Source organism: Eucalyptus grandis, chromosome 10, assembly GCF_016545825.1.
Source record: "Eucalyptus grandis isolate ANBG69807.140 chromosome 10, ASM1654582v1, whole genome shotgun sequence".
NCBI classification, from domain to species: domain Eukaryota; kingdom Viridiplantae; phylum Streptophyta; class Magnoliopsida; order Myrtales; family Myrtaceae; genus Eucalyptus; species Eucalyptus grandis.
In genome coordinates, this window is record NC_052621.1 from 2,344,777 (window position 1) to 2,364,784 (window position 20,008).

Sequence of the window (20,008 nt, forward strand, 5' to 3'; positions counted from 1 at the left end):
CGGTATCATATCAACACATAATGCAATTTCATACATCATGTGCTCGTAGTCCATATCTACAAGAATAAAGTGGAACTTGATGAACCCTAGCTGATCACCTTTTCCATGCGGTCAGCAATGCGACAAAGTGGGGGACACAGCATCACAGTGCTGCAGGTTCCCAAGTCCATACATCCTCTAGTTAGCATAATAAACTAATTGAATTTCCGAAATATCTCGGTCCGAATTAAAGGCAAAAGGGACATATAATTCATTCTCTTCTACTTTCATATCTACTCTAAAGTGTCATCCCCTCTATACATATATATTGTAATTCGTTCTATCTATCACATAATTCACAGAATGACATCGTATGGATGTTTCTTTTCATAAAATATGCGACATTCCTAATGGATAGAGGAGCTTAAAGCATATATGAATAGGAATGTAAAGCGAACCTTTGAAAGAGAGGTTAATCTTTCTATGCTCTTTAGGGTCTTGTGCTTTTGGAGCCAAGGGCTTTCATTGCTTTATTATGTGAGCTAAGGCATATCTGATAGCTCTGGGTATATCTTGGTTTGCACAATTTTTTTTTTTTTTTGGGCATATCAAGGCATTTACTTTTCCCATATATTGAGTGCAACTCATGATCCCTTTTGGGAGGAGAAAGACTGTACGTATTTATTATATATTTTTAAAAAGGCATAAAGTACAAATCATGCAATTATTGATGATAAAGCTTTTAATGTAACCGTCATCTCGTATAATTTAGAACGATAGGAAAATCAAGAGAACTTGTATATTCAATGTTAATCCTGTTATGATATTATAATTCTTCTTTCAATTATTCATTCATCCAAATATATCTTGTCATAATGTTTGGATTGTCAGAAGAAGATTGAGACAAAAATATCCTTATTGAATCTCGTTATGCACCATAATAGTCTAACAACAATAATACCTCATTATCAATATTGAAATCTCTGACAAGCACGGAAGCTAGTTAAGTGACTAAGTGTCGAACACATATGTTATTCATTCAATGGTAATAGTGATGTAAAGCTTTTCCGTATAGTCGATATTCCGAATACATATCTTATACTCGGCAAAGTGCATTATTTTGTGCTGGCTTTGGCTTAAATATTTGGGGTAGCAAGGCAATTTGGAAGATTATATCCTCCCCATTCTATGAAAAGACTACGGAGGATATGATAAGAATGAAGTTTAGTTCTAGCAACCCAATGGTTACTAAGAACGCAGAATTTCGAGAAAAGCAAAACTAGGCAAAGCACAGCTTATCCTAAGATACATATGCTTTAATTAATCCGACCTACTCTATCTATTCACTCTATTAAGTATCTAGCTTATGCTAATTGGCCCCATCGGCCCCCGACAGACAGGAGTGTGCCTCATCACATCCTGTTGCTTGATGCTGTCCCTTTTTGTTTTTAAGTCGTGATACTTGCCCAAATATTTTGACGAAACCCTTTTGTTGAGTGACCATCTTGGAGTTCTGAATCATGTTTAGCCAACGAAATTAAAAAAAAAAAATCCCATATTTTAATTAGCAATATCAAATTTCTACCTATATATACAAAGATAAACCAAAATGGAATACTATTAATTTTCAAATATCGATGATTCCCTTGAACATGACACCCAAATTAGAGAATAAACATAAGATCACCATGATTTTCTTTTTCGTATACGTGGCTCCATGACCCTGATAACGGGGGAAGATGATTTCACTACTGGTGGACATCCTCCCCTAACTTCACATGTCCTTTACTGTTTCATGCGAAAACCAAAGTTGGGTGCATCATCATCGTCTTTCCATATTTATCTGTCCTCTTTTGCTTTTGCCAAATTATTTTTTTCTTCCTTATAATAAGGTCCTAAGGAATTGTTGGGTCCACGGAATGTCCGCTGGAGGGGGCAAATGAAATGCAAGAGCTAATTTATTGAAATCTTGACGTCGTCCCCACCCCGAAAGACGTCATCATCTCCTTTCATTACAGCAAGGTTTTCATTGGTACCATTCTAGCGATTGATCATGCGTGTCTGCACTGGAAAAGCGAAGGACCGAGATCCGGAAATCAATAAGGTCGGCACTAATCGTTTGGAGATACTGCAGACACGAGCTAGACAGGTCCCAGCATCCACGTCCATCCGCTCCCGTTGCAAATTTACTATTACACACAATGATTTTGCTGCAAGAGACATCAATGTTGAGACAGACATGTAATATTCTAAACGCCAAAAAGGGTTTGCGTTCATAACTGCACGTAAGTAATCTCAGACACAAATTTTGAAAGAGAAAAAATAAATGTGTGTATTTTTCAAACGACGTAACAGTTAAATATAATATTGTGAAAGATGGAAAATGAGAAGTTTCAATAAATTTCGCATCGGCCTATTTTAATATTGAGAGATGCGGAAACTAGCAGAATTATTCTAATTATCTCTTATATAGGAAAACATCCTAGAGAATTATCCTAATTATCTCTAACATGCTCCTCTTGAGTTTAGATTTTTAAAAAAAATGAAAAAAAAAATGCCTACTACATATTTTAGGATTTGGCTCGTCTGAGAGTGGTGAATCTAGTGGTAGTATTAGTTCTTTGTTATAAGCAGGGGTAAAACAGCAAGTGATTGATAAGGCTTGACTTCGCTGACTAAAACAGTAACTAGACAAATGGGGCTCACACCAAATGGCGTCGTAATAGTAAGCGGCTAATGTGGCTAATTTTTCTTTCAAAACAGTTACTACTAGCATCATAATGACCAAGTTGAGAATTGGATGGAAATAGCAAGTAGTTGATGCTGCTAGGTTTGTTGATAAAATGGTAATGTTGGCTATTGAATGAGATGAACAATGTTATAATCAACTTGACTAGAGAATATTAGGATTTACTGGAAAAGAAATGACAAGAAGAAATATTAGCTCCGGAAATGCACTTGGATGTGCACCCGTATACTTTGGGATCGACTAACTTTGGTACCAAATTAAATATAATAATGTGAAAGAGAGAAAATGGGGAATTTTCAATGTATTTCGACGGAATTACTCCAAGGTACAATGTATTCTGCAGTAAGAAATAAATCGATTCAAGCACTTTAAATATTCCCCTGCGTGACCTAATGCTTTGTCGAGAAAAGAGGGGGATGATAGGCATAGCCATCACTCAGCCGAAGAGACAGACAAAGCAAATCCGACCTGTTAACATTTGTTTTCTTATTTCGTTTTTTCCCATAAAGTGATGCCTGCAGAATCCTGGCATAAATCTTCCACAGTAAGAGAGAGAGAGAGAGAGAGAGAGAGAGAGAGCAGACACAACCATATGTTATGTAAAGAAGAATGTAAAATGATCACAACTACAAATTACATATTACACACGCTTCACTAAGCACAGACCATAGAGCAAACCTCAAGAGAAAAACCTCCACCACTAACCATATATAGCCCCACCTCCTCTCTTCCAGTGCCAACCACTCCCGTTCGGTATGGATAGTCACGTCACCGTCAAGGAAGCCGTTTTGATCATCCCGTCCGAGCCCACTCCGTTCAAGATCCTCGCCCTCTCGGCCCTCGATTCGCAGCTCTTCCTCGGCTTCAACATCGAGTACCTCCTCCTCTACAAGCCCCGCCCCGGGTGGTCGGATCGCGGCCGCGTGACGGCCCGCTTGAAGGCCGCGCTCGCCGGAGCCCTGGTCCCGTATTATCCGCTCGCCGGCAGGGTCGAGGCCAGCCCGGACGGCTCGAGGCTCGAGGTGGTGTGTCGGGCGCAAGGCGCGCTTTTCATCGAGGCCGTGGCCGACAACATCGTGATGGGCGACCTCGAGCGGCCCCCGAATCACGTGACGGAGTGGCGGGGCCTCCTGTCGCTCCACTTGGCCGACTTGCTCAAGGAGGCCCCCCCGCTCGTCGTCCAGCTGACGTGGCTCGCGGACGGCGCCGCGGCGCTGGCCGTCGGCATCAAGCACTGCCTGTGCGACGGCATCGGGAGCGCCGAGTTCCTCAACTCCTTTGCCGAGCTGGCCAAGCTCGGAGGAGGACTCGCCGCCCTCAAGCTCAAGGCCAAGACCGTCTGGGATCGCCACCTCATGGACCCGCCTATGCCGCGGCGTCTTTCTTGCGGCGGCGTGCACGGCTCGGGAGCGCAAACTCACCCCGAGTTCAGCCGAGTTCCCGACCTCTGCAGCTTCACATCTCGCTTCGTCAACGAAAGGCTCGTCCCGACCTCGATCACCTTCAACGGGGCCTCCGTCGACGAGCTCAAGAGGCTCGCCTCGTCCTCGTGTCGACTCGGCGACTCAGCATTCACGTCGTTCGAAGTCGTCACGGCTCATATATGGAGGAGCTGGGCAAGATCGCTAGACCTGCCTCCGAATCAGACGCTAAAGCTTCTCTTCAGCGTGAACGTTCGGAGCCGAGTCAAGCCGAGCCTCCCGAGTGGGTACTACGGCAACGCGTTCGTTCTCGCGTGCTCGCAGGCCAGCGCCAAAGACGTCACGGAGAAGGGTCTTGGGTTCGCGGCGATGCTGCTGAAGAGAGCGAAGGACAGAGTCGACGACGAGTACGTGAGGACGGTGGTGGAGACGGTGAGCGAGTCGACGGCGTGTCCTGACTCGGTGGGGGTCCTCATAGTGTCGCAGTGGTCGAGGCTCGGACTGGACAGGGTTGACTTCGGGATGGGGAGGCCGGTCGGCGTGGGGCCCGTCTGCTGCGACCGGTACTGCTTGCTCCTCCCGGTGCACGACCGGAGCGACGCCGTGAAGGTGGTGGTGGCGCTCCCCGCCAGTGCCGCCGACAGATATGAGTGCTTGGTCAAGAGCCCATGCACGTGAACGCACGGTGCCGTCCCGGCCCAGCTAGTTGACTTTTCAAACATCAGGCTAACACGAATTACATCTTTCTAAACCTTACGAGAACATCGTCGGCACAGAAAAGCTTCTCAGACTCAAGACAGTTTTTATGTGTTGAATGTCGATCCTCAATCTCAGTAACTTCCGATCAATTTGTCCATAGACACGCATATGGCGATTGAGGCCATTTCTATATAATCTATATATTGGGCCAATTCGTTACTTTCTGTTACAATGATTAATGCCATATACAATTCAACGGAATTAATTACCTAATAATGGGGCTGAAATATCATACGACTTTGTCGACGTGATCAAATGGACATATTTAAATGTTGAAATGCTATTGTTTCATGGTGTCGCCCGGTGGAAGATGACACGGGAAATTCCTTCCCTTCGATTTGGATCCAAAAGGGACGAGCTCTTTTGCTCTTTTATCTTTTGGAGGAATGTGGTGGTCACCCTCCAACGACATGGCTGTCTTTTAGCTCTTTACCAACCTCTTTTTATCGAGGGACGTGGAATCCACCAAGCGGATTGATCTTCGATTGATCGATGATGGTGTGAGCATATCCGAGAATCGAACCCTTCAGACATGTCGAAGCCTTAAAAATTTGGAAATGCGCCGTCCTTAAAATGGTCAGCAGTTGTCCAACGTCAAACACCAGGAATGCGACATTGCTCGGGCAATACAGCTTTCTGCTATATGCTGTGGTGTTGATCTATTGGAGAAAAAGGGCATCTTAGATTCGGCCATGATCTTCCAACGATTGTTTATTTACAAGGTCAAAGCATGTCGATTGGACAAGAGTGGTTGCATTGCTCGGTGATGACGGTCGTTGCAGATGATTCATGCACTTGCTGGCAAAGTCCTGCCTTGACATGTCTTATATATTAACAAATCTATTTCTATATACAACAAAGAGAGAGAGAGAGAGAGAGAGAGTTCTGATTAGGAGGAATAGCTGTTCGTGCATCTCCTAGTCTGAATCGCAATGCCCTAATGTCTAATTAGATCGAGATTCTGATTCCCAAAAGTTGACCACGGCTCTCCCCATTAGAGAAAGAGACTTCCCAAAAGTCAACGGCCATTAGTTGTCTGAAGAGTTTGACTCCGACTTCGGCCTGGGCCTCGGGCCTTTGAGAACTTATTTCGCGTGGATTTAAGCCCATGTCCGCATAGAATCGTGCATAATTCTTAGGTTAAAGTTCCCATCGAATAATGTGGTACCGGCGGTATTTATTTATCGGTTCAAATCATTAAGGTTTAGAATTGCTTTTATGCTTAATCTGTAGACGATCATACTATAACAATAGAGTAGAAGAGACGCGTGCATACTTACCTCTATGGTAGGGTAAAGAAACATCTTCATCGAATAACCTTAAAGTAATCTCATCTTCTTAAGAATGAGTCGAACATACAACAATTTAAATATTATACATCATATCAAGAAGCTCGAGATCTCAAATTGGATTTCTACTTACTAATGTATTTCGAGCCTGTTACTATAACTTAGATCAAATAAGCAACGGGGCTGTGGTTATACTCATCAATGTCAACTTGAGTCGAGTCGGTCCACAATCAAAGGATAAACAAGAATATCAGATGTAAGAAGAACGTCAATAATTTCTTCTTTTTTTCTTTTTTTTCTCTTTAGGCCATAATGGATCTGTTCCCACCGTACATAAAAAGCGATTGTTTCGTGATTATTCTGCCTACTGCCTGCCTGCCTGCCTTGAAGTTTTGAGAACGTGGTTTTATGATCACGGGATTGTGTTTTTCTTTTGGCCCAATACACTACGAAATGAAATATAATACTAGATCGAGTACTTCACACACATACATGTAACCTAAGATATATAAAGAAGAAAAGATGTTAAGAGGAAGTTAATATAGTTTAATGATATGGGAGATGTGGCTCACCTTTAACCCGGCACGTCTCCCCCAACTAGTTTTTTTTTTGTATTGCAAAGTACAAAAAGGAGGACAAATGAAAGAAAGAGATGCTCACATAAACAACAGTATCTCTCTCGTCAACTTGTGGATCGCTCTCTCTCTCTCTCTCTCTCTCGCTCTGTAAAGTTGCTCTGGTGGTGGTGGTGCGAATTTGCTGCATGCATTGGGAGTTTGCGAGTTCCGAGGAGCAGGCTGCTTGTCCTCAGCTTTTCATCCCCCACTTGTAAAGTGTCATCATCACTATTGCAAAAAGCAATTGATACTGAAACAATATACCAAGTTATACCCAGTCACGGATAATCCCAAATAATATCATGAAAATTTTCAAATTAATATATTAATATATTTATAATAAAATTTTATTTTATTAATTTTTATTAAATTAAATTAATATCACGAAAAAATTCAAATCAGCATACTTATGACAAATAAATAGTAAAATCCTAAATTGATATACTTATTAATTATCATGTGTCATTTACTTTAACGATTCGACAATATAATTTAATAAAAATCAATAGAAGGCAAATTTATCATAAATGTATTAGTTTAAGGTTTAGTTATAATTTTTAACATAAATTTATCTTACTTATATGAGTTTAGTGTTTTTGTAGTATTAACCTTCCAATTTTTATATTGTATAGTTACTTGAAGTTGAGAAACAAATTAATTACTAGATGCTTGAAGAGCCTCGCTAAGACGTCGATCCTCTACCGGCACAGTGCTCTCCTTAGTAACTCGAACTCACTCACTAATTGATAATAATCCCATTTTTTCACAATTTACATATACAGCGATATTTTTCAAGTAATGTTAGAACATAACGAATAAGTTCAATGCATTCAACATATAAACACTATTCAAAAGTCTTAAACATATTCATTTTTACTAATTTAGTTATAAAATTTTTAATTTTACTAATTGAATTTTAAATATTTATCACTTTTTGTCATCCGAACAATTTTAGCAAGAATTTATTGATATGGACGTCAATTATTCTATATGGCATAATTGGTACTGATGTATACATGGTCAATAATATTTATATTTTCTTTTTTTGCATTTTTTATTCTATTTTCCTTTTTTCCTTGATTGTGGTATGGCTAGTCGTAGGAAATGGAGCCCTCACCTAGTCAAGGTGACTAGCACAAAAAAAAAAAAATCAGAAAAATAAAAAAAAAATTATTAAAAATTATTCATGTTAACGTTTGTTGTCTTATATAAGATGGTCAGCGCCCACGTCAATAAATTCTGATTAAAATTGATCGCATTAATTCGATTAGCAAAAAGTAAAAAAGAATTCTCAGGTCAATAGACAAAATTGAATAATTTAAAAATGAATTAATAAGAGTATAATAAGTTTAGAAATTTCTGATAATTTTTCCCGTTCAAGAAGGGAATCATCGGCAAATAGGACAAACGTCCTTTTCTGTCTCCAGCTGCTGTTCTGTTTGCGCAGTTGTGCGAGGACAAGAGACCCATTGGATCCTCGAAAGGCCAGCCACTGCAAACGCAGCCGCCGAAAAAGGAAAAGGGACGTATTTTGGCTGTCACCGCCTTTTGTGTGTGGGCGAGATAATTCAATTTGGACATTATCGTTTAATGCTCTTGTAATAAATTCGATCATGTGCGATGGACTTGCGATGACTTCTTTTAAACTTTTCGGACTTTAACAGGATAAATTATATAAAAATATCTTAAATTTATTATATTTTTTTCAGTTTAATTTTAAACTTTTTAATTATACTAATTACATCCTTTTAAGTTTTTTTTTTTTTTTTACAAAGCATCCTTTTAAGTTTACTTGGCCACAATTTAGATCGAAAATTGCTAACATAAATGACAATTGTCCTATGTTGTACAGTAAATATTGACATGAAATTTTTTTCAAATAATATTTTAACATTTTTCAACATTTTTAAATATATTTTTTTAACAACTCTAACTAGCAAGGTCACATGCTAGCCAATGACCCTTGCCCAGATCCAAGCAAGGGCCTCTGTTTGGTAAGGGTGTTATGGCCCTTGCCTGGATCTAGGCGAGGGCATTGAGGCCTTTGTTCGTGGTCGATGAAGGTCATGATGCCCTCACTTAGCCCAAACGAGGGTTGCTGGCCCTTGCCTATGACAGCCATGGTAAGCCTGCAAGCTTGCCAAAAAGTTGTAGAAAAAATGAATATTAAATACTAAAAATATTAAAATATTACTCAAAATTGTCAACATTAGCACCAGATATAGTTGTGTCACGTAAGATGATTGACGTTCATGTTAATAATTTCATATTAAAATCTATTATATAGTTTCAATTGATAAAACGTAAAAATGTTTATAACTCAATTTGCACAATCAATTTAAGACCGAGTTGGCAAAAATGCAATAGATTTATGACTTTTGGGATAATATTCTTGACTTTCATGTGATGCACATGAGTGATTATGCACGCATTTGATATCAAAAAGGCCATTCGATAGGTTTGTTTTTTTGCTAAGTGAATAAAGATGATATCGTCGATGTGTGGTGAGGGCTAGAGGAATTACCAAAAAAGTTTTAAACATTTTGCAGTTGTGCTAATTCAGTCCTACACTTATTTTTTTGACCAATTGAGTCCTAAACTTTTTATAATAGTGTCAGTTTAGTCATTTTGACCAAAATTGCCACTGATTGGCGTTGGCGACAAATTTTTTAATAATATTTTATTTTATTAATTTTTAAATCTTTTTTTACCCCTCTCCCCCTCCTCATCGGTCACCGGACTAAGGCGGTCGGGCGAGCTCACCTCGCCTTAATTGGGCGAGGGCGAGCTCACCTAGCCACTGGCAGGGCGAGCCCCTGTCGGATCTGGCGAGGGCTTGCCTCTCGCCAAGCCCTCGCCATATCCGGCAAGGGGGGCCTTGCCGTCGCTCGATCTGGCAAGGCGAGCCCTTGCTAGATTCGGCAGGGGCTTGCCTAGCCAATGGCTTGCCTAGCAAAGGCGTGGTGAGCTCACCCGACAACGGTGAGGCGAGCTCACCCAGCCACCTTAGTTCAGCGACCGACGAGGGTTGGCTAGTTGCTGGAGCCAAAGGAAGGAGGGAAGAGGAGGGAGGAAAAAGAAAAAAAAAGGTATAAAATTAATAAAATAATTTGAAAAATAAAATATTATTAAAAAATTTGTGGCCAGCACCGGTTAGTGGCCATGTCAATACAAATGTCAATTTTGACCAGAAGGACTGAACTTATACAATTGTAAAAGGTTTATGACTTAATTAGCTAAAAAAATAAGTTTATGATTGAATTAACACAATTGCAAAATGTTTAGGACTTTTTTGGTAATTCTCCCAGTGAGGGCCTAATGATTTCGCTTAGGGAAATCATCAAGGGAGATTAACATGGGACGTGATAATCTCCAAGGTTGCGACTTAATCATCTTAGAGGCTTAAATAATTTTATTTCCTTTTGACCTTTAAGTTAACACTAACGAGTTGCAAATAATCATCAAGGGAGATTGACGTGGATCATATTGACCGTTCCGCCTTGCATCACGTATCTGACACGCGTCTTCTTCCCATAGGGCTTTCACACGTGAACCTCAATAGACATATTTTAATCGATCTATTATATATATATATATATATAGCTCGAAATCTCTCACCAAATATGTTTTTAAGCCATGACTTTCCCTTTCCATATAGTGGGTTGTGTCTCAAGATGTTATTTACCGAGTAAAAAAAAAAGAACATAAACGGTAAACCTTTAAATACGATAATTACATGAACCGAAGGATCCGAACTATATGATGTTTGGATCTGGATGCATGAAGAAGAAGAAGATAAGCATGCACGCCATACAACTGCGAAATTTTTTTGTCGTCTAACTTATAATTCTAAAACTTGCAAATACGTGGGAATCTAAATCTATGAGCTATGGTTGGGAAACCATGGCATTATTATTTTTCTTTTTTCTTTTATATTACTTTATCAATTTTATTTTTGGGTAAGGTGAGCCGATGCAATTGCATTCCCAACGAAGGAAAAATAGAAAACTTTATCCGGTCCAATTGCGGCGCCCGCCAAAAAGGAAAGATGATTCCTGACTTGTTCTGCCTTTGACCAACACCCGAAGGCGCGTCCGACTGTACATGTCCTCTCGCTCGAGATTATATTCCTTCACATCGTATCCCATACACATGCGATGCACTCGAGATTTCTTTCTATTTTATCAATTTTCTTACTAATTGCTCGAATTTCGGTTTGCATTTTACGAGATCGCTCTTGTGACTTTTCCACTCAAGTTGGGTTTTGCATCTTATGTATCTATCGGGTGAATTTTCATGATTTGAAATGTCGGTTGACTTGTTTGCACAATGTCTCGTCAACCAGCAATAAAATCTTCTAATGATTATGTAGTTGCAGGACCGATTACATATACATGAAGTATAGTAACGTTAACAAAACCCGATTAGTCAACTCAATCTACTTATTCATAAAAATTGCAACGCATCATGAAAATTGAATTTAGCAACCGATAGTTCTCTTCCAAATTGAAATGAGCTTTTTAAAAATCTAACACGAATGGCCTCGCCGTAGGATCCGTATGTTGTGTAAGCTTTGGCAGAGAATTGTGTGTATTACATGTTGATGAAGGGATATTGTTCTTGATTGATTTAAGTCAGGAAGCAGTTTTCATATCATGTTGGATACTTCGATGTGTGTCCAACACTCGGTTAATAGGTGACGGAAAAATTTGACACTTGATTAACTCTTCCAACACTCTAGCACGCGAGTCGGGAATTCTGACATGCAAGTTCGGAATTTCAACACATCATTTTGACGCGCGTGGGGTCAATTTTAAAAAAATTCAATAGATGAAGAGTCAAAATATAAATACATAAAAATAATAAAAATAATAAAAATAATAAATGGGAAAAGAAGAAAAATCTAGTTTCCTCTTTTCTTCTAATTCTCACTTTCCATGACGCACGATACACCCCCTAAGTTTTTTTTTTCTCTTCTTTTCGACACACTATGACACACGGTCCCGAATGTTGATTGTTTATTTATTTTTCTCTAAATTTTATGGATTATTGGAATGGGGTTGATCCAATAAATAATATTAACAAATGGTGAATTAATGTTTTAGGTGTAAATTCATTATAGACTCTTTTTATTTATTTATTTGTAAATTTGAATCAAATTAATTTGATTAAAGTAATCATAAAAATATATAAATAATGTAACCCAATATGTTGGGATTATTTATTTTTTGATAAAATTGTTGATATATTGTGTCACGTATCACGTGTCAATATTGATACTACTTAGGATTTGAGTCGAATTCAGGCATACAACAAAGGGAAAAATAAACAAAGATTGGGCGTGCACAAAAATTGCTCCTCGAAATTAATTTAACTTTTCATTCAATCTTTTCGGCTAGCACCACTGCAAATGGTAGTTGAAAGTTGAAACCCTTCTTTGCCTCGGGAAGATGCAATGCTAAGTTATCATTGAATGCCCTAGCTGGATTGATATTCTTTTTTTCATTGGAAGATGAACAAAAATTTAAAAGGAATTTTTCGATGGTAACAGCCTGTGTAATCTTTTTATTATTATTTTTATTTTTTAGGTATGAACTTTTATTTTATTTTATTAGTTATAATATGAAAAATCGATCAACTATAAAAATCAATTGTAATGGATGTTAGTTGTGTTAAAAAGAGAGTACACAGGTCATGTAAATCGAATTTCTCTCACCGATGGTATTTATATGATTATTCTATTCAAAACTAAGGGACCTATGACACTTGTGTAGGTATATAAATAAAAATTACAAATCCTAGACCTATTGCATCGATATTAATTTACTTTTAAAACTTTTAATTGAACCAATTTAATTATGATCTTTTTCAAATTTTACTTGTTGAGTTAATCAGGCCAATTCAGGTCGAAAATTGTTAATGTAGACGTTAAATGACCTATATGACATGGCTAATACTGAAATGGATTTTTTTATAATTTATTAAATATATTTCTATTTCTTTTTTCTTTCCTGACTTAAGCCAGTGGCTAACAAGCAGGCAAGGTCTCCCTTGAGCTTAAACCTTGCCTAGGCCAAAGCAGCCTTACTGATGCTTACCTTTGCCCAGTTGAGGCACCCAAGCAAGGTCGACTCTCACTTGTGGTGGCGAGGCCAACCCTCCCTCAAAAGAGGTCAATTCATGTTGCCCATACCTATGTTGGCCACCGGCATAGACAATGGAAGAAAACAAATTATTAAAAAAAAAGTATACATTAGAGCTGGTCGCGTGACATAGGACACCCAACATCAAAGTCAACAATTTCTACCATATATTAACCGGATGGACTCAATTGTCAAAATTTGAAAATGTTTACAATTGAATTTATGTAATTGAAAAATTTATAACTGAATCGATACCCCAATGTAATATGTCTATCACTTTTTTTAGTACTTTTCCCCAAGAATGAAGGGAGGCTATAAGAATCATGTTTTTCTGTTTTAAGTTTAGGATGAGCTTCTTCCAAATAATCTTATAATTTATGGTTACAAATATGAACATCACCTACGTTTATTATTAGTAAAATATGTACTTGGTGGTTCATATTCCTAAACCATAAAAAAATCTAATTGGAGGAAGTTTTTCTCCAACCAAGGATGAAGTAAAAAACCACACCGCAAAAAAAATTAATTTTGAATACAACCCGTCTAATCAGTTCATTACCATTAATTTGGATAGTTGCATAATTTTCCAAACTATAAGAACATATCACTAATGATGGAGGTGGGTCTTAACAAATGAGTCTTGAAATGCATTATTCATAAGTAAGCATTTGAAATGCATTTAGTTATCATGAATCGTAACGGGGATAATATAGATTCAAATTGTGGTCAACTTTAGGGTCAATGGCTTCTTTTTTTTTTTTTTGGTAAAGGTAATATATAAATAGAGGAAATACCAAATGTACAAAAGATCACGGCACCAAAAACTTGCACTCATGAATCATGATGAGAGATCATCATGAGTGAAAGGATACCATGATGTAAAAAACCCACAACCGCGGCATCCAAATACAAGGATGAAACATAGCCACAATAGCAAGCACGGCAGGAAAAAACAACCGGAACCATCTCGACAAGGAGGAGAAACACCCCTCCAGCTTCCACCAAAGGGCTGATCACTGACCCCGTCAAGATAATGGGATCAATACCCCAACTCCTCTGCAACCTTCTGTTCTTGAAGTTGTCATTCACGTTCCTAAAGGTACTAGCCCTATCTCTCACCACCTTAAACAGATGGTTCTTGTCAATGGCATTTGTTAAGCGTAATTAAACAGAAAAAATGTGACGATTTTCAAAGCATGCTCGACAAAGAAAATGCCGATTTCCAAGCTTTGATGACATCTTCCACTAAATAAGTCGCATCAGTAGAAACTATACTATATTTGCATTTGATTAGTTAAAAATCATTTCAAATTATTCATGCATCAGTTCATTAGTACCGAGCGGACGAATGCCGTAGAACTATTGCTAAGTATGCTTAACAAGACTCGATTTCCAAATTATCGATCATAAATAAACCGAAAAATTTTACCACTAGTCCGTAATTTCTTCTTTGCTCCCCTTGCTTGAAAATATGCAGGAGGATAAATAAATATTGGAGGGCTTGCAAATTGTAAAACCTGCAAGAAATGAAGAGCGACGGACCATGATTCTTAAGGAACTTCTATACTTATCGATTGATAATGTGATTAATTCAGCTTAAGCAAAACTAGGTTTGCCTATTCTCCACCGAATTAAGCAAAGATTATACCACGAGGCATAGAGAATGCTCCAAGTTCTTAGGTCGGGAAAAAATGGCCGAATTTGGAGATCATCCATCAATGCGAAACCTTCAGCATTCATTTGCATACTAATGGAAGTTCATGCCAACCAAGCATGTATATACCGAAGTTTAAAAGAAAAAATATTCTTCGTTACATTGTAAATGTTAAAATTAACTCTAACAGGCAACTCACAAATCACATCCGCATTAATTTAGAAAAAAAATTGTCTATCCATCATTTCACTGGTTAATCTCGCAGAAGCATATGTAAACAGCCAAAGCTCAAATAGCAAAAATGACATGAAACCCGAACATGATATGAAACCAGAAGGAAAAGGCAGAATTTAATTTGAACTAAAGAAAGCAAAACTCCAAGGAGAGATCTGCAGCATTATTACAGAGATGCAAAAGCCAAATAAAAAATCTAAAAAATGAAACTATAGAAAATTTTCCCGAATAATTTATGGAAAAATCAACAACATTGGGAGAACCTCAAATAACATCTTCCTCGACATGGGTTTGATCCCACGAAAAAAAAAAAAAGAGGCTTACTCCCAGTACCTTCAACTGATCTAAATTCAAATAGCACTCACGTCTTCACTAAAAATTATAATCTAGAGAAAATGTGGAATCTCCTTACCTGATCGAGACCCCAAATGCTTAAAACTAACAGATCTTGAAATCTCCGAAAGGCCTCTCTACCATAACCTACTTAAAATGGGTAAATCCCAAGAATACATAGAAGATCAAAATAAAACATGCAGGGGCAACTCATTGCAGATCATCCTCCTCTTTTCTCCTTTCTCTGTTCTTGAATTCATATCGCGAATCTCGATCTCCCTCGTCCTTTGCTGCTATATGGCTGGAGAGTTCCGCCGCTGGGTGCAAATGCACTTGAACCCGCAAAAGCAAGCCCACTGCCGACCTCGAAAGCACCGGCATGCAACCATCTTGATGAACTCCAAAGGAGCACTTCAGCGTGTTCCTGCTTTGTTTAATACATATATCATGCATCTAGTATAATCCGATCGCAACGCTGTTTCCTCAAAAATCCAACGAGAAAGGGTCTCCGTAATCCCAAATCCCATGATGAAAGTAATCATCCTCGTTCCCCAGCGGCCACATCGCTGGCGAACCCTGCCCCACCTCGGCAACGGTCGTCTCTGGAGGCACCGGTGGGGCTGCCTCCGCCTCCGAGGCCAAGGAAAGGCTCGCGCCCACCGACCCCACAAGCGCGTTGATGTCGTCATAGCTGTAATTCAAGTGACCCAGCTGATGATGCGGCTGTTGCTGATGATGATCTTGATCTTCTCGTAGAAGTTGTTCTTGGTGTCCATAGTTAGGGTTTCCATCCGAGGCGGTGGTCGTCGCCATGGTTGGGATATTCTCGCTCCCGTCGGGCCGCGCATACAGATACTGCTCTTGAGGATGTTGTACGACCTGAGGATGAAAATTATGTTGATTCGGAACCTGAAGATTCTGTAGTACGATGTTGCTCGGGCACTGTACGGACGGGACAACGACGCTGTTGCTATTAATTGCACCGTACACTCCGTAGGGGACCGAACAGAACGGCGCAGGGGAAGAAGAAGAAGATGAAGGAGGAAAGGTGAACGCGTAGCCCGAGGGACGTGGAAGCAGAGGCCGGAGATTTTGGGTGGACGACGACGAGGAGGTCGAGGAGGAGGAAGAGCCGCGGGAGGAGGTGGTGGAGGAGGAGCAGGAAGGCTGGAGGTTGAGCTGAGCCCTAGATCCGTAGAGGATGAGGGCGGCGCGGTCGTAGGCGCGGGCGGCGTCCTCGGCGGTGGCGAAGGTGCCGAGCCACTTGCGGGTCCGCTTCCGGGGCTCCCGGATCTCGGCCACCCACTTTCCCCAGCTCCGCTGCCGCACCCCCCTGTAACGGAACTTGTTGTTGTCGGGGCCTCCTTTGCCCTTGCACTTCCTGGTGCAGCTGTTGCTGGTGGTGCTAGAGGAGGAGTTGTCGCTGGTGGTGGTGGTGGAGACGGTAGTGGTAGGGTTTTCTTGGGTTGTGGTGGTGGTGGTGGTGGTGGTGGTGGTTGGGGAGTGAGTGATGTTGTCCATAATTAAAAACTGATACTGCTATATTTAAGAGAGAGAGAGAGAGAGAGAGAGAGAGAGAGAGAGAGAGAGAGAAACCACCTCGGAGAGTGTTGGGGGTGTGGTGGAGGGAGGAGTCTGATGGGTTTGGGTTTGAATGTCACCTCTGCTAATGGTGGACTAGGGCGGTGAATCCATTTATGTATACTTTGGACCGGCAAACACATGCACGAGCGACGCAGAGAGATTGCTGCGCTGTTAAGGAACAGACCTATTACCAGATCTATACAAGTCAAGAAGGTATACTCCCCTTTTTTTTCCCTTTTACTTTCTGGGCTATTGAATTTACTTCACAGGCTCTTTCCTTTTTCTCAGGCTCTTTTCTTTTTCTCTGCAGACTGATGGATGGTTTTTGTTGGTTTGCTTCCCGGAGGATTCCTAGAGAAGAGAAAAAATCCTGCCAAGTGCTAACCCTAGCTCTGTCCAATACAACAACCATTGTCTTTTCAGATTCCGAATCATCAGAGTTTATAAACAGCAGATTTTTATCTGTATATAATATATATTACATCTAATCTTAGCATAATACTCAGATTAGGACCTTGAAGACATAAAGACTCAGACAGGATTTTGTCGGAGACTGTTACAATACCTCCAACATAAGGCATATCCGACTGCAGAGACATATATAGATTCCAAGGGGCCTCATCGACTGCAGGGGGGGCTGTGTTTGTTGAAGACCTGATGAGCCATTTACGTACATATATACATGTGTGTGTGTGTGTACACTTCTTTTCTTTAGCCATTTACATAAAATTACTTCAGTGTGAAGTTAGAAGATCCTCAGAACTGAGCAATCCTCAGCCTGCAGTAGTGGCTGCAAAATCGCTAGGGTTCAGTAAACAAACGGAACTTTGTCAAGATTTTCATCACATGAGCTTCCTCGTTGTTGGAGCCAAAAGAGAGAAATATTTTCGCTGAGCGAAGCTTGAAATATCACTGATAGGTGACTTCAATTCTCAGCATTTAAATGTTAAATTATGAGCCAACCGACCTAAGTTTTGAAATGGGTTGAGGGCAATTTACGTAGTTTGCAATTTGCGCCGGGCAGAGAAACAAGTTACATTTTAGATTTTGCGTGAAATAATTGAAGTAGGTCACGTGTTCGAGTTTTCAATTCCCTCAATGACCGAAGCTCTCTCCGTAATCTATTCAGCATATCGAAGGCTTAAATCTAATGCATTTTGCATTGTAAATGAAATTGTAGGAGCCATCACTCATTAGTCAGTTGCGTGGGAGATGTATTTTAAAATCTTCTATTAGGCTATGCCCTTTTGATCTTAGCCAAGAAGGCGAGAAAAGGTCTCTATGTCATGTTACAAAACATGCTTAGTTAATTTCTATTCATGTCTATAATGGTTCCGACCCAAGAATAAGTGATCGAACTAGACCATTTTGTCAATGTTAGTAAGACGGATTCATAATAAAGAAATTTAAGGTCAAAAAGTTTTTCATTTTTTCTAAAATAAGGAAAATGAGGACACATGTGTAAAAAGGAAAAAAAAAAAAAGAGTTAAAGTTGTAAGCAACACCACCAATATTTGGGACGCTTGCCAGGCTTTTAAGCGTGTCTTATTTAATCTATGAACTTAGCCACCTGTTTGCACCAAAAAATGTCCAATTACTTGACAAAATGATGGAATCGATAAAAGTGGAGTTGATGATCTCGGATGCAACGTCAAGATACTTAATCGGAGAAATCGTCAATGTAATAAAATTTACTTAACAATAACCATTCATGACCTCTATTCATTATCTCCTTCTTTGATTTCTTTTTATAACTTATTGTTACTGCCAAGTATCATAACCGTTAGGAAGTTATTTATTCGTGGTAACCATTTGTAACCTCCGTTGATAACCGTTAATTGTAAACTTTACATACCTAGCAGTATTCTTGGGAGATCCCTGCAAAACGAAACCAAATTTTATTTGTCAATTATCTTTATTTTTACTGCATTGCACTTTAAATTTCCTTAGTTGTAGCCTCAGATTTGTGTTGTTGATTATTCTAGCGTGTTTATTCTAACGCTATGTCATCGATTAAATTCTAACGTAATATATTTAATTTCTCAAGTTGTGTCATCAATTAAATTTCAATATAGTTCGTACACATATATTATTGTGAAAGTGGCTATATTTTTAAGTTTTGTCATTGATTAAATTCCAGCACGATTTGTATGTACAATTCAGCTTGAAGTTCGAAGTTCGAAGTTCGAAATAATAGTTTCTAGTTATTTCTTGTTTATTTGGATATTTTTTGTCTAGAATCGTGTAAAACCTATCTTCTCTAATTAAAAGTCAAAGAATAACTTTCTATGAAAGATATTTTTTCACACAAGAAAACCTTGCAAAACACTACCTAAATTATTAATCCAAAGCGTGTGTAAATAAGATAGATTTTCTTGGCCTAAAAAGTTACCAAAACTAAAAGAATATCACTAAAATAAATAAATAACATCGCATTCACTTTTTTCACAGAAAAAAAAACTAACGATTTATATCTATGTGCAATGATGTTTTAATCTCATGTTTCTGTATAATTGCTCTAACAGCAATAATGTTGAATGAAAGTGCTTTACACGTAATACCCCTTATTAAAGAGCATATACTGGTGCATCCAACTGATTAAATGGTCAGAAGTCTACGGATAAAGGTAATTATGGTGACTTAACTTTTTCTCATTCGTCGAACAGATGCCCGTTAAAATGAAGAGAGAATCACGATTCAATTGACAAGTATTGGAAGTAAACTATTTGTGATATGGCTTCTGAATAAGTGCTCGGTGAAGTTCAAGTACATACAAAATCTTGTTGAGATCAAACGGACGAATCATCGAAAACCCAATATCTAAGGATTCGTGTGTAATGCATGTATTTAAAATCGAATCACTTTGATTAAATATGCTTAAGAAGCATGCCATCGGATTATCTGAAAGGAGGGGTAAAAAGAAGAAGAGAAAATTGATTATCAACGGCTGAGACATCTGGTCATATGGTTCACTACATGTACCCGAGTTAGACCCAGAGTTGTCGATGATGTCCTTAGTTTTATCGAGTAGAACCACCGCTAATTTCAATAAGGAAAGCAACAACGAGAAGAGTTTTAGCGAAAAAGGAAAAAAAAAGAAGAAGAAGGAAAGCAACAAGAGTCGAAGAAAGAAATTGTATAGTCCTTTTTTGTCAGAAATTTGTATATAATTTGAGTTGGAGACGCGAGGGGCAGATGTTAGGTAGCTCATGTTGAATTATACACTGCACATTATAATTGAAGTCT

The 20,008-nt window shown here is 39.1% G+C and overlaps 2 protein-coding genes across 2 annotated transcripts; one reads left to right on the top strand and one right to left on the bottom strand.

The window, feature by feature from the left end:
• The first annotated feature begins 3,263 nt into the window (after window positions 1-3,263).
• On the top strand, window positions 3,264-5,067 carry LOC104421054 (alcohol acyltransferase 9). The gene has a single exon (XM_010032883.3). It carries the CDS (start codon window positions 3,484-3,486, stop codon window positions 4,825-4,827), a length of 1,344 nt encoding a protein of 447 aa, XP_010031185.1. The 5' UTR covers window positions 3,264-3,483; the 3' UTR covers window positions 4,828-5,067.
• A 10,594-nt stretch (window positions 5,068-15,661) lies between these two features.
• LOC104423338 (ethylene-responsive transcription factor ABI4) lies at window positions 15,662-16,699 on the bottom strand. Its single transcript, XM_039303651.1, has 2 exons — window positions 16,364-16,699; window positions 15,662-16,057 (listed from the first exon to the last, which is right to left on the bottom strand). The coding sequence occupies exons 1-2, from the start codon at window positions 16,697-16,699 to the stop codon at window positions 15,662-15,664; spliced, it is 732 nt and encodes a 243-aa protein (XP_039159585.1).
• Between the last annotated feature and the right edge of the window lie 3,309 nt (window positions 16,700-20,008).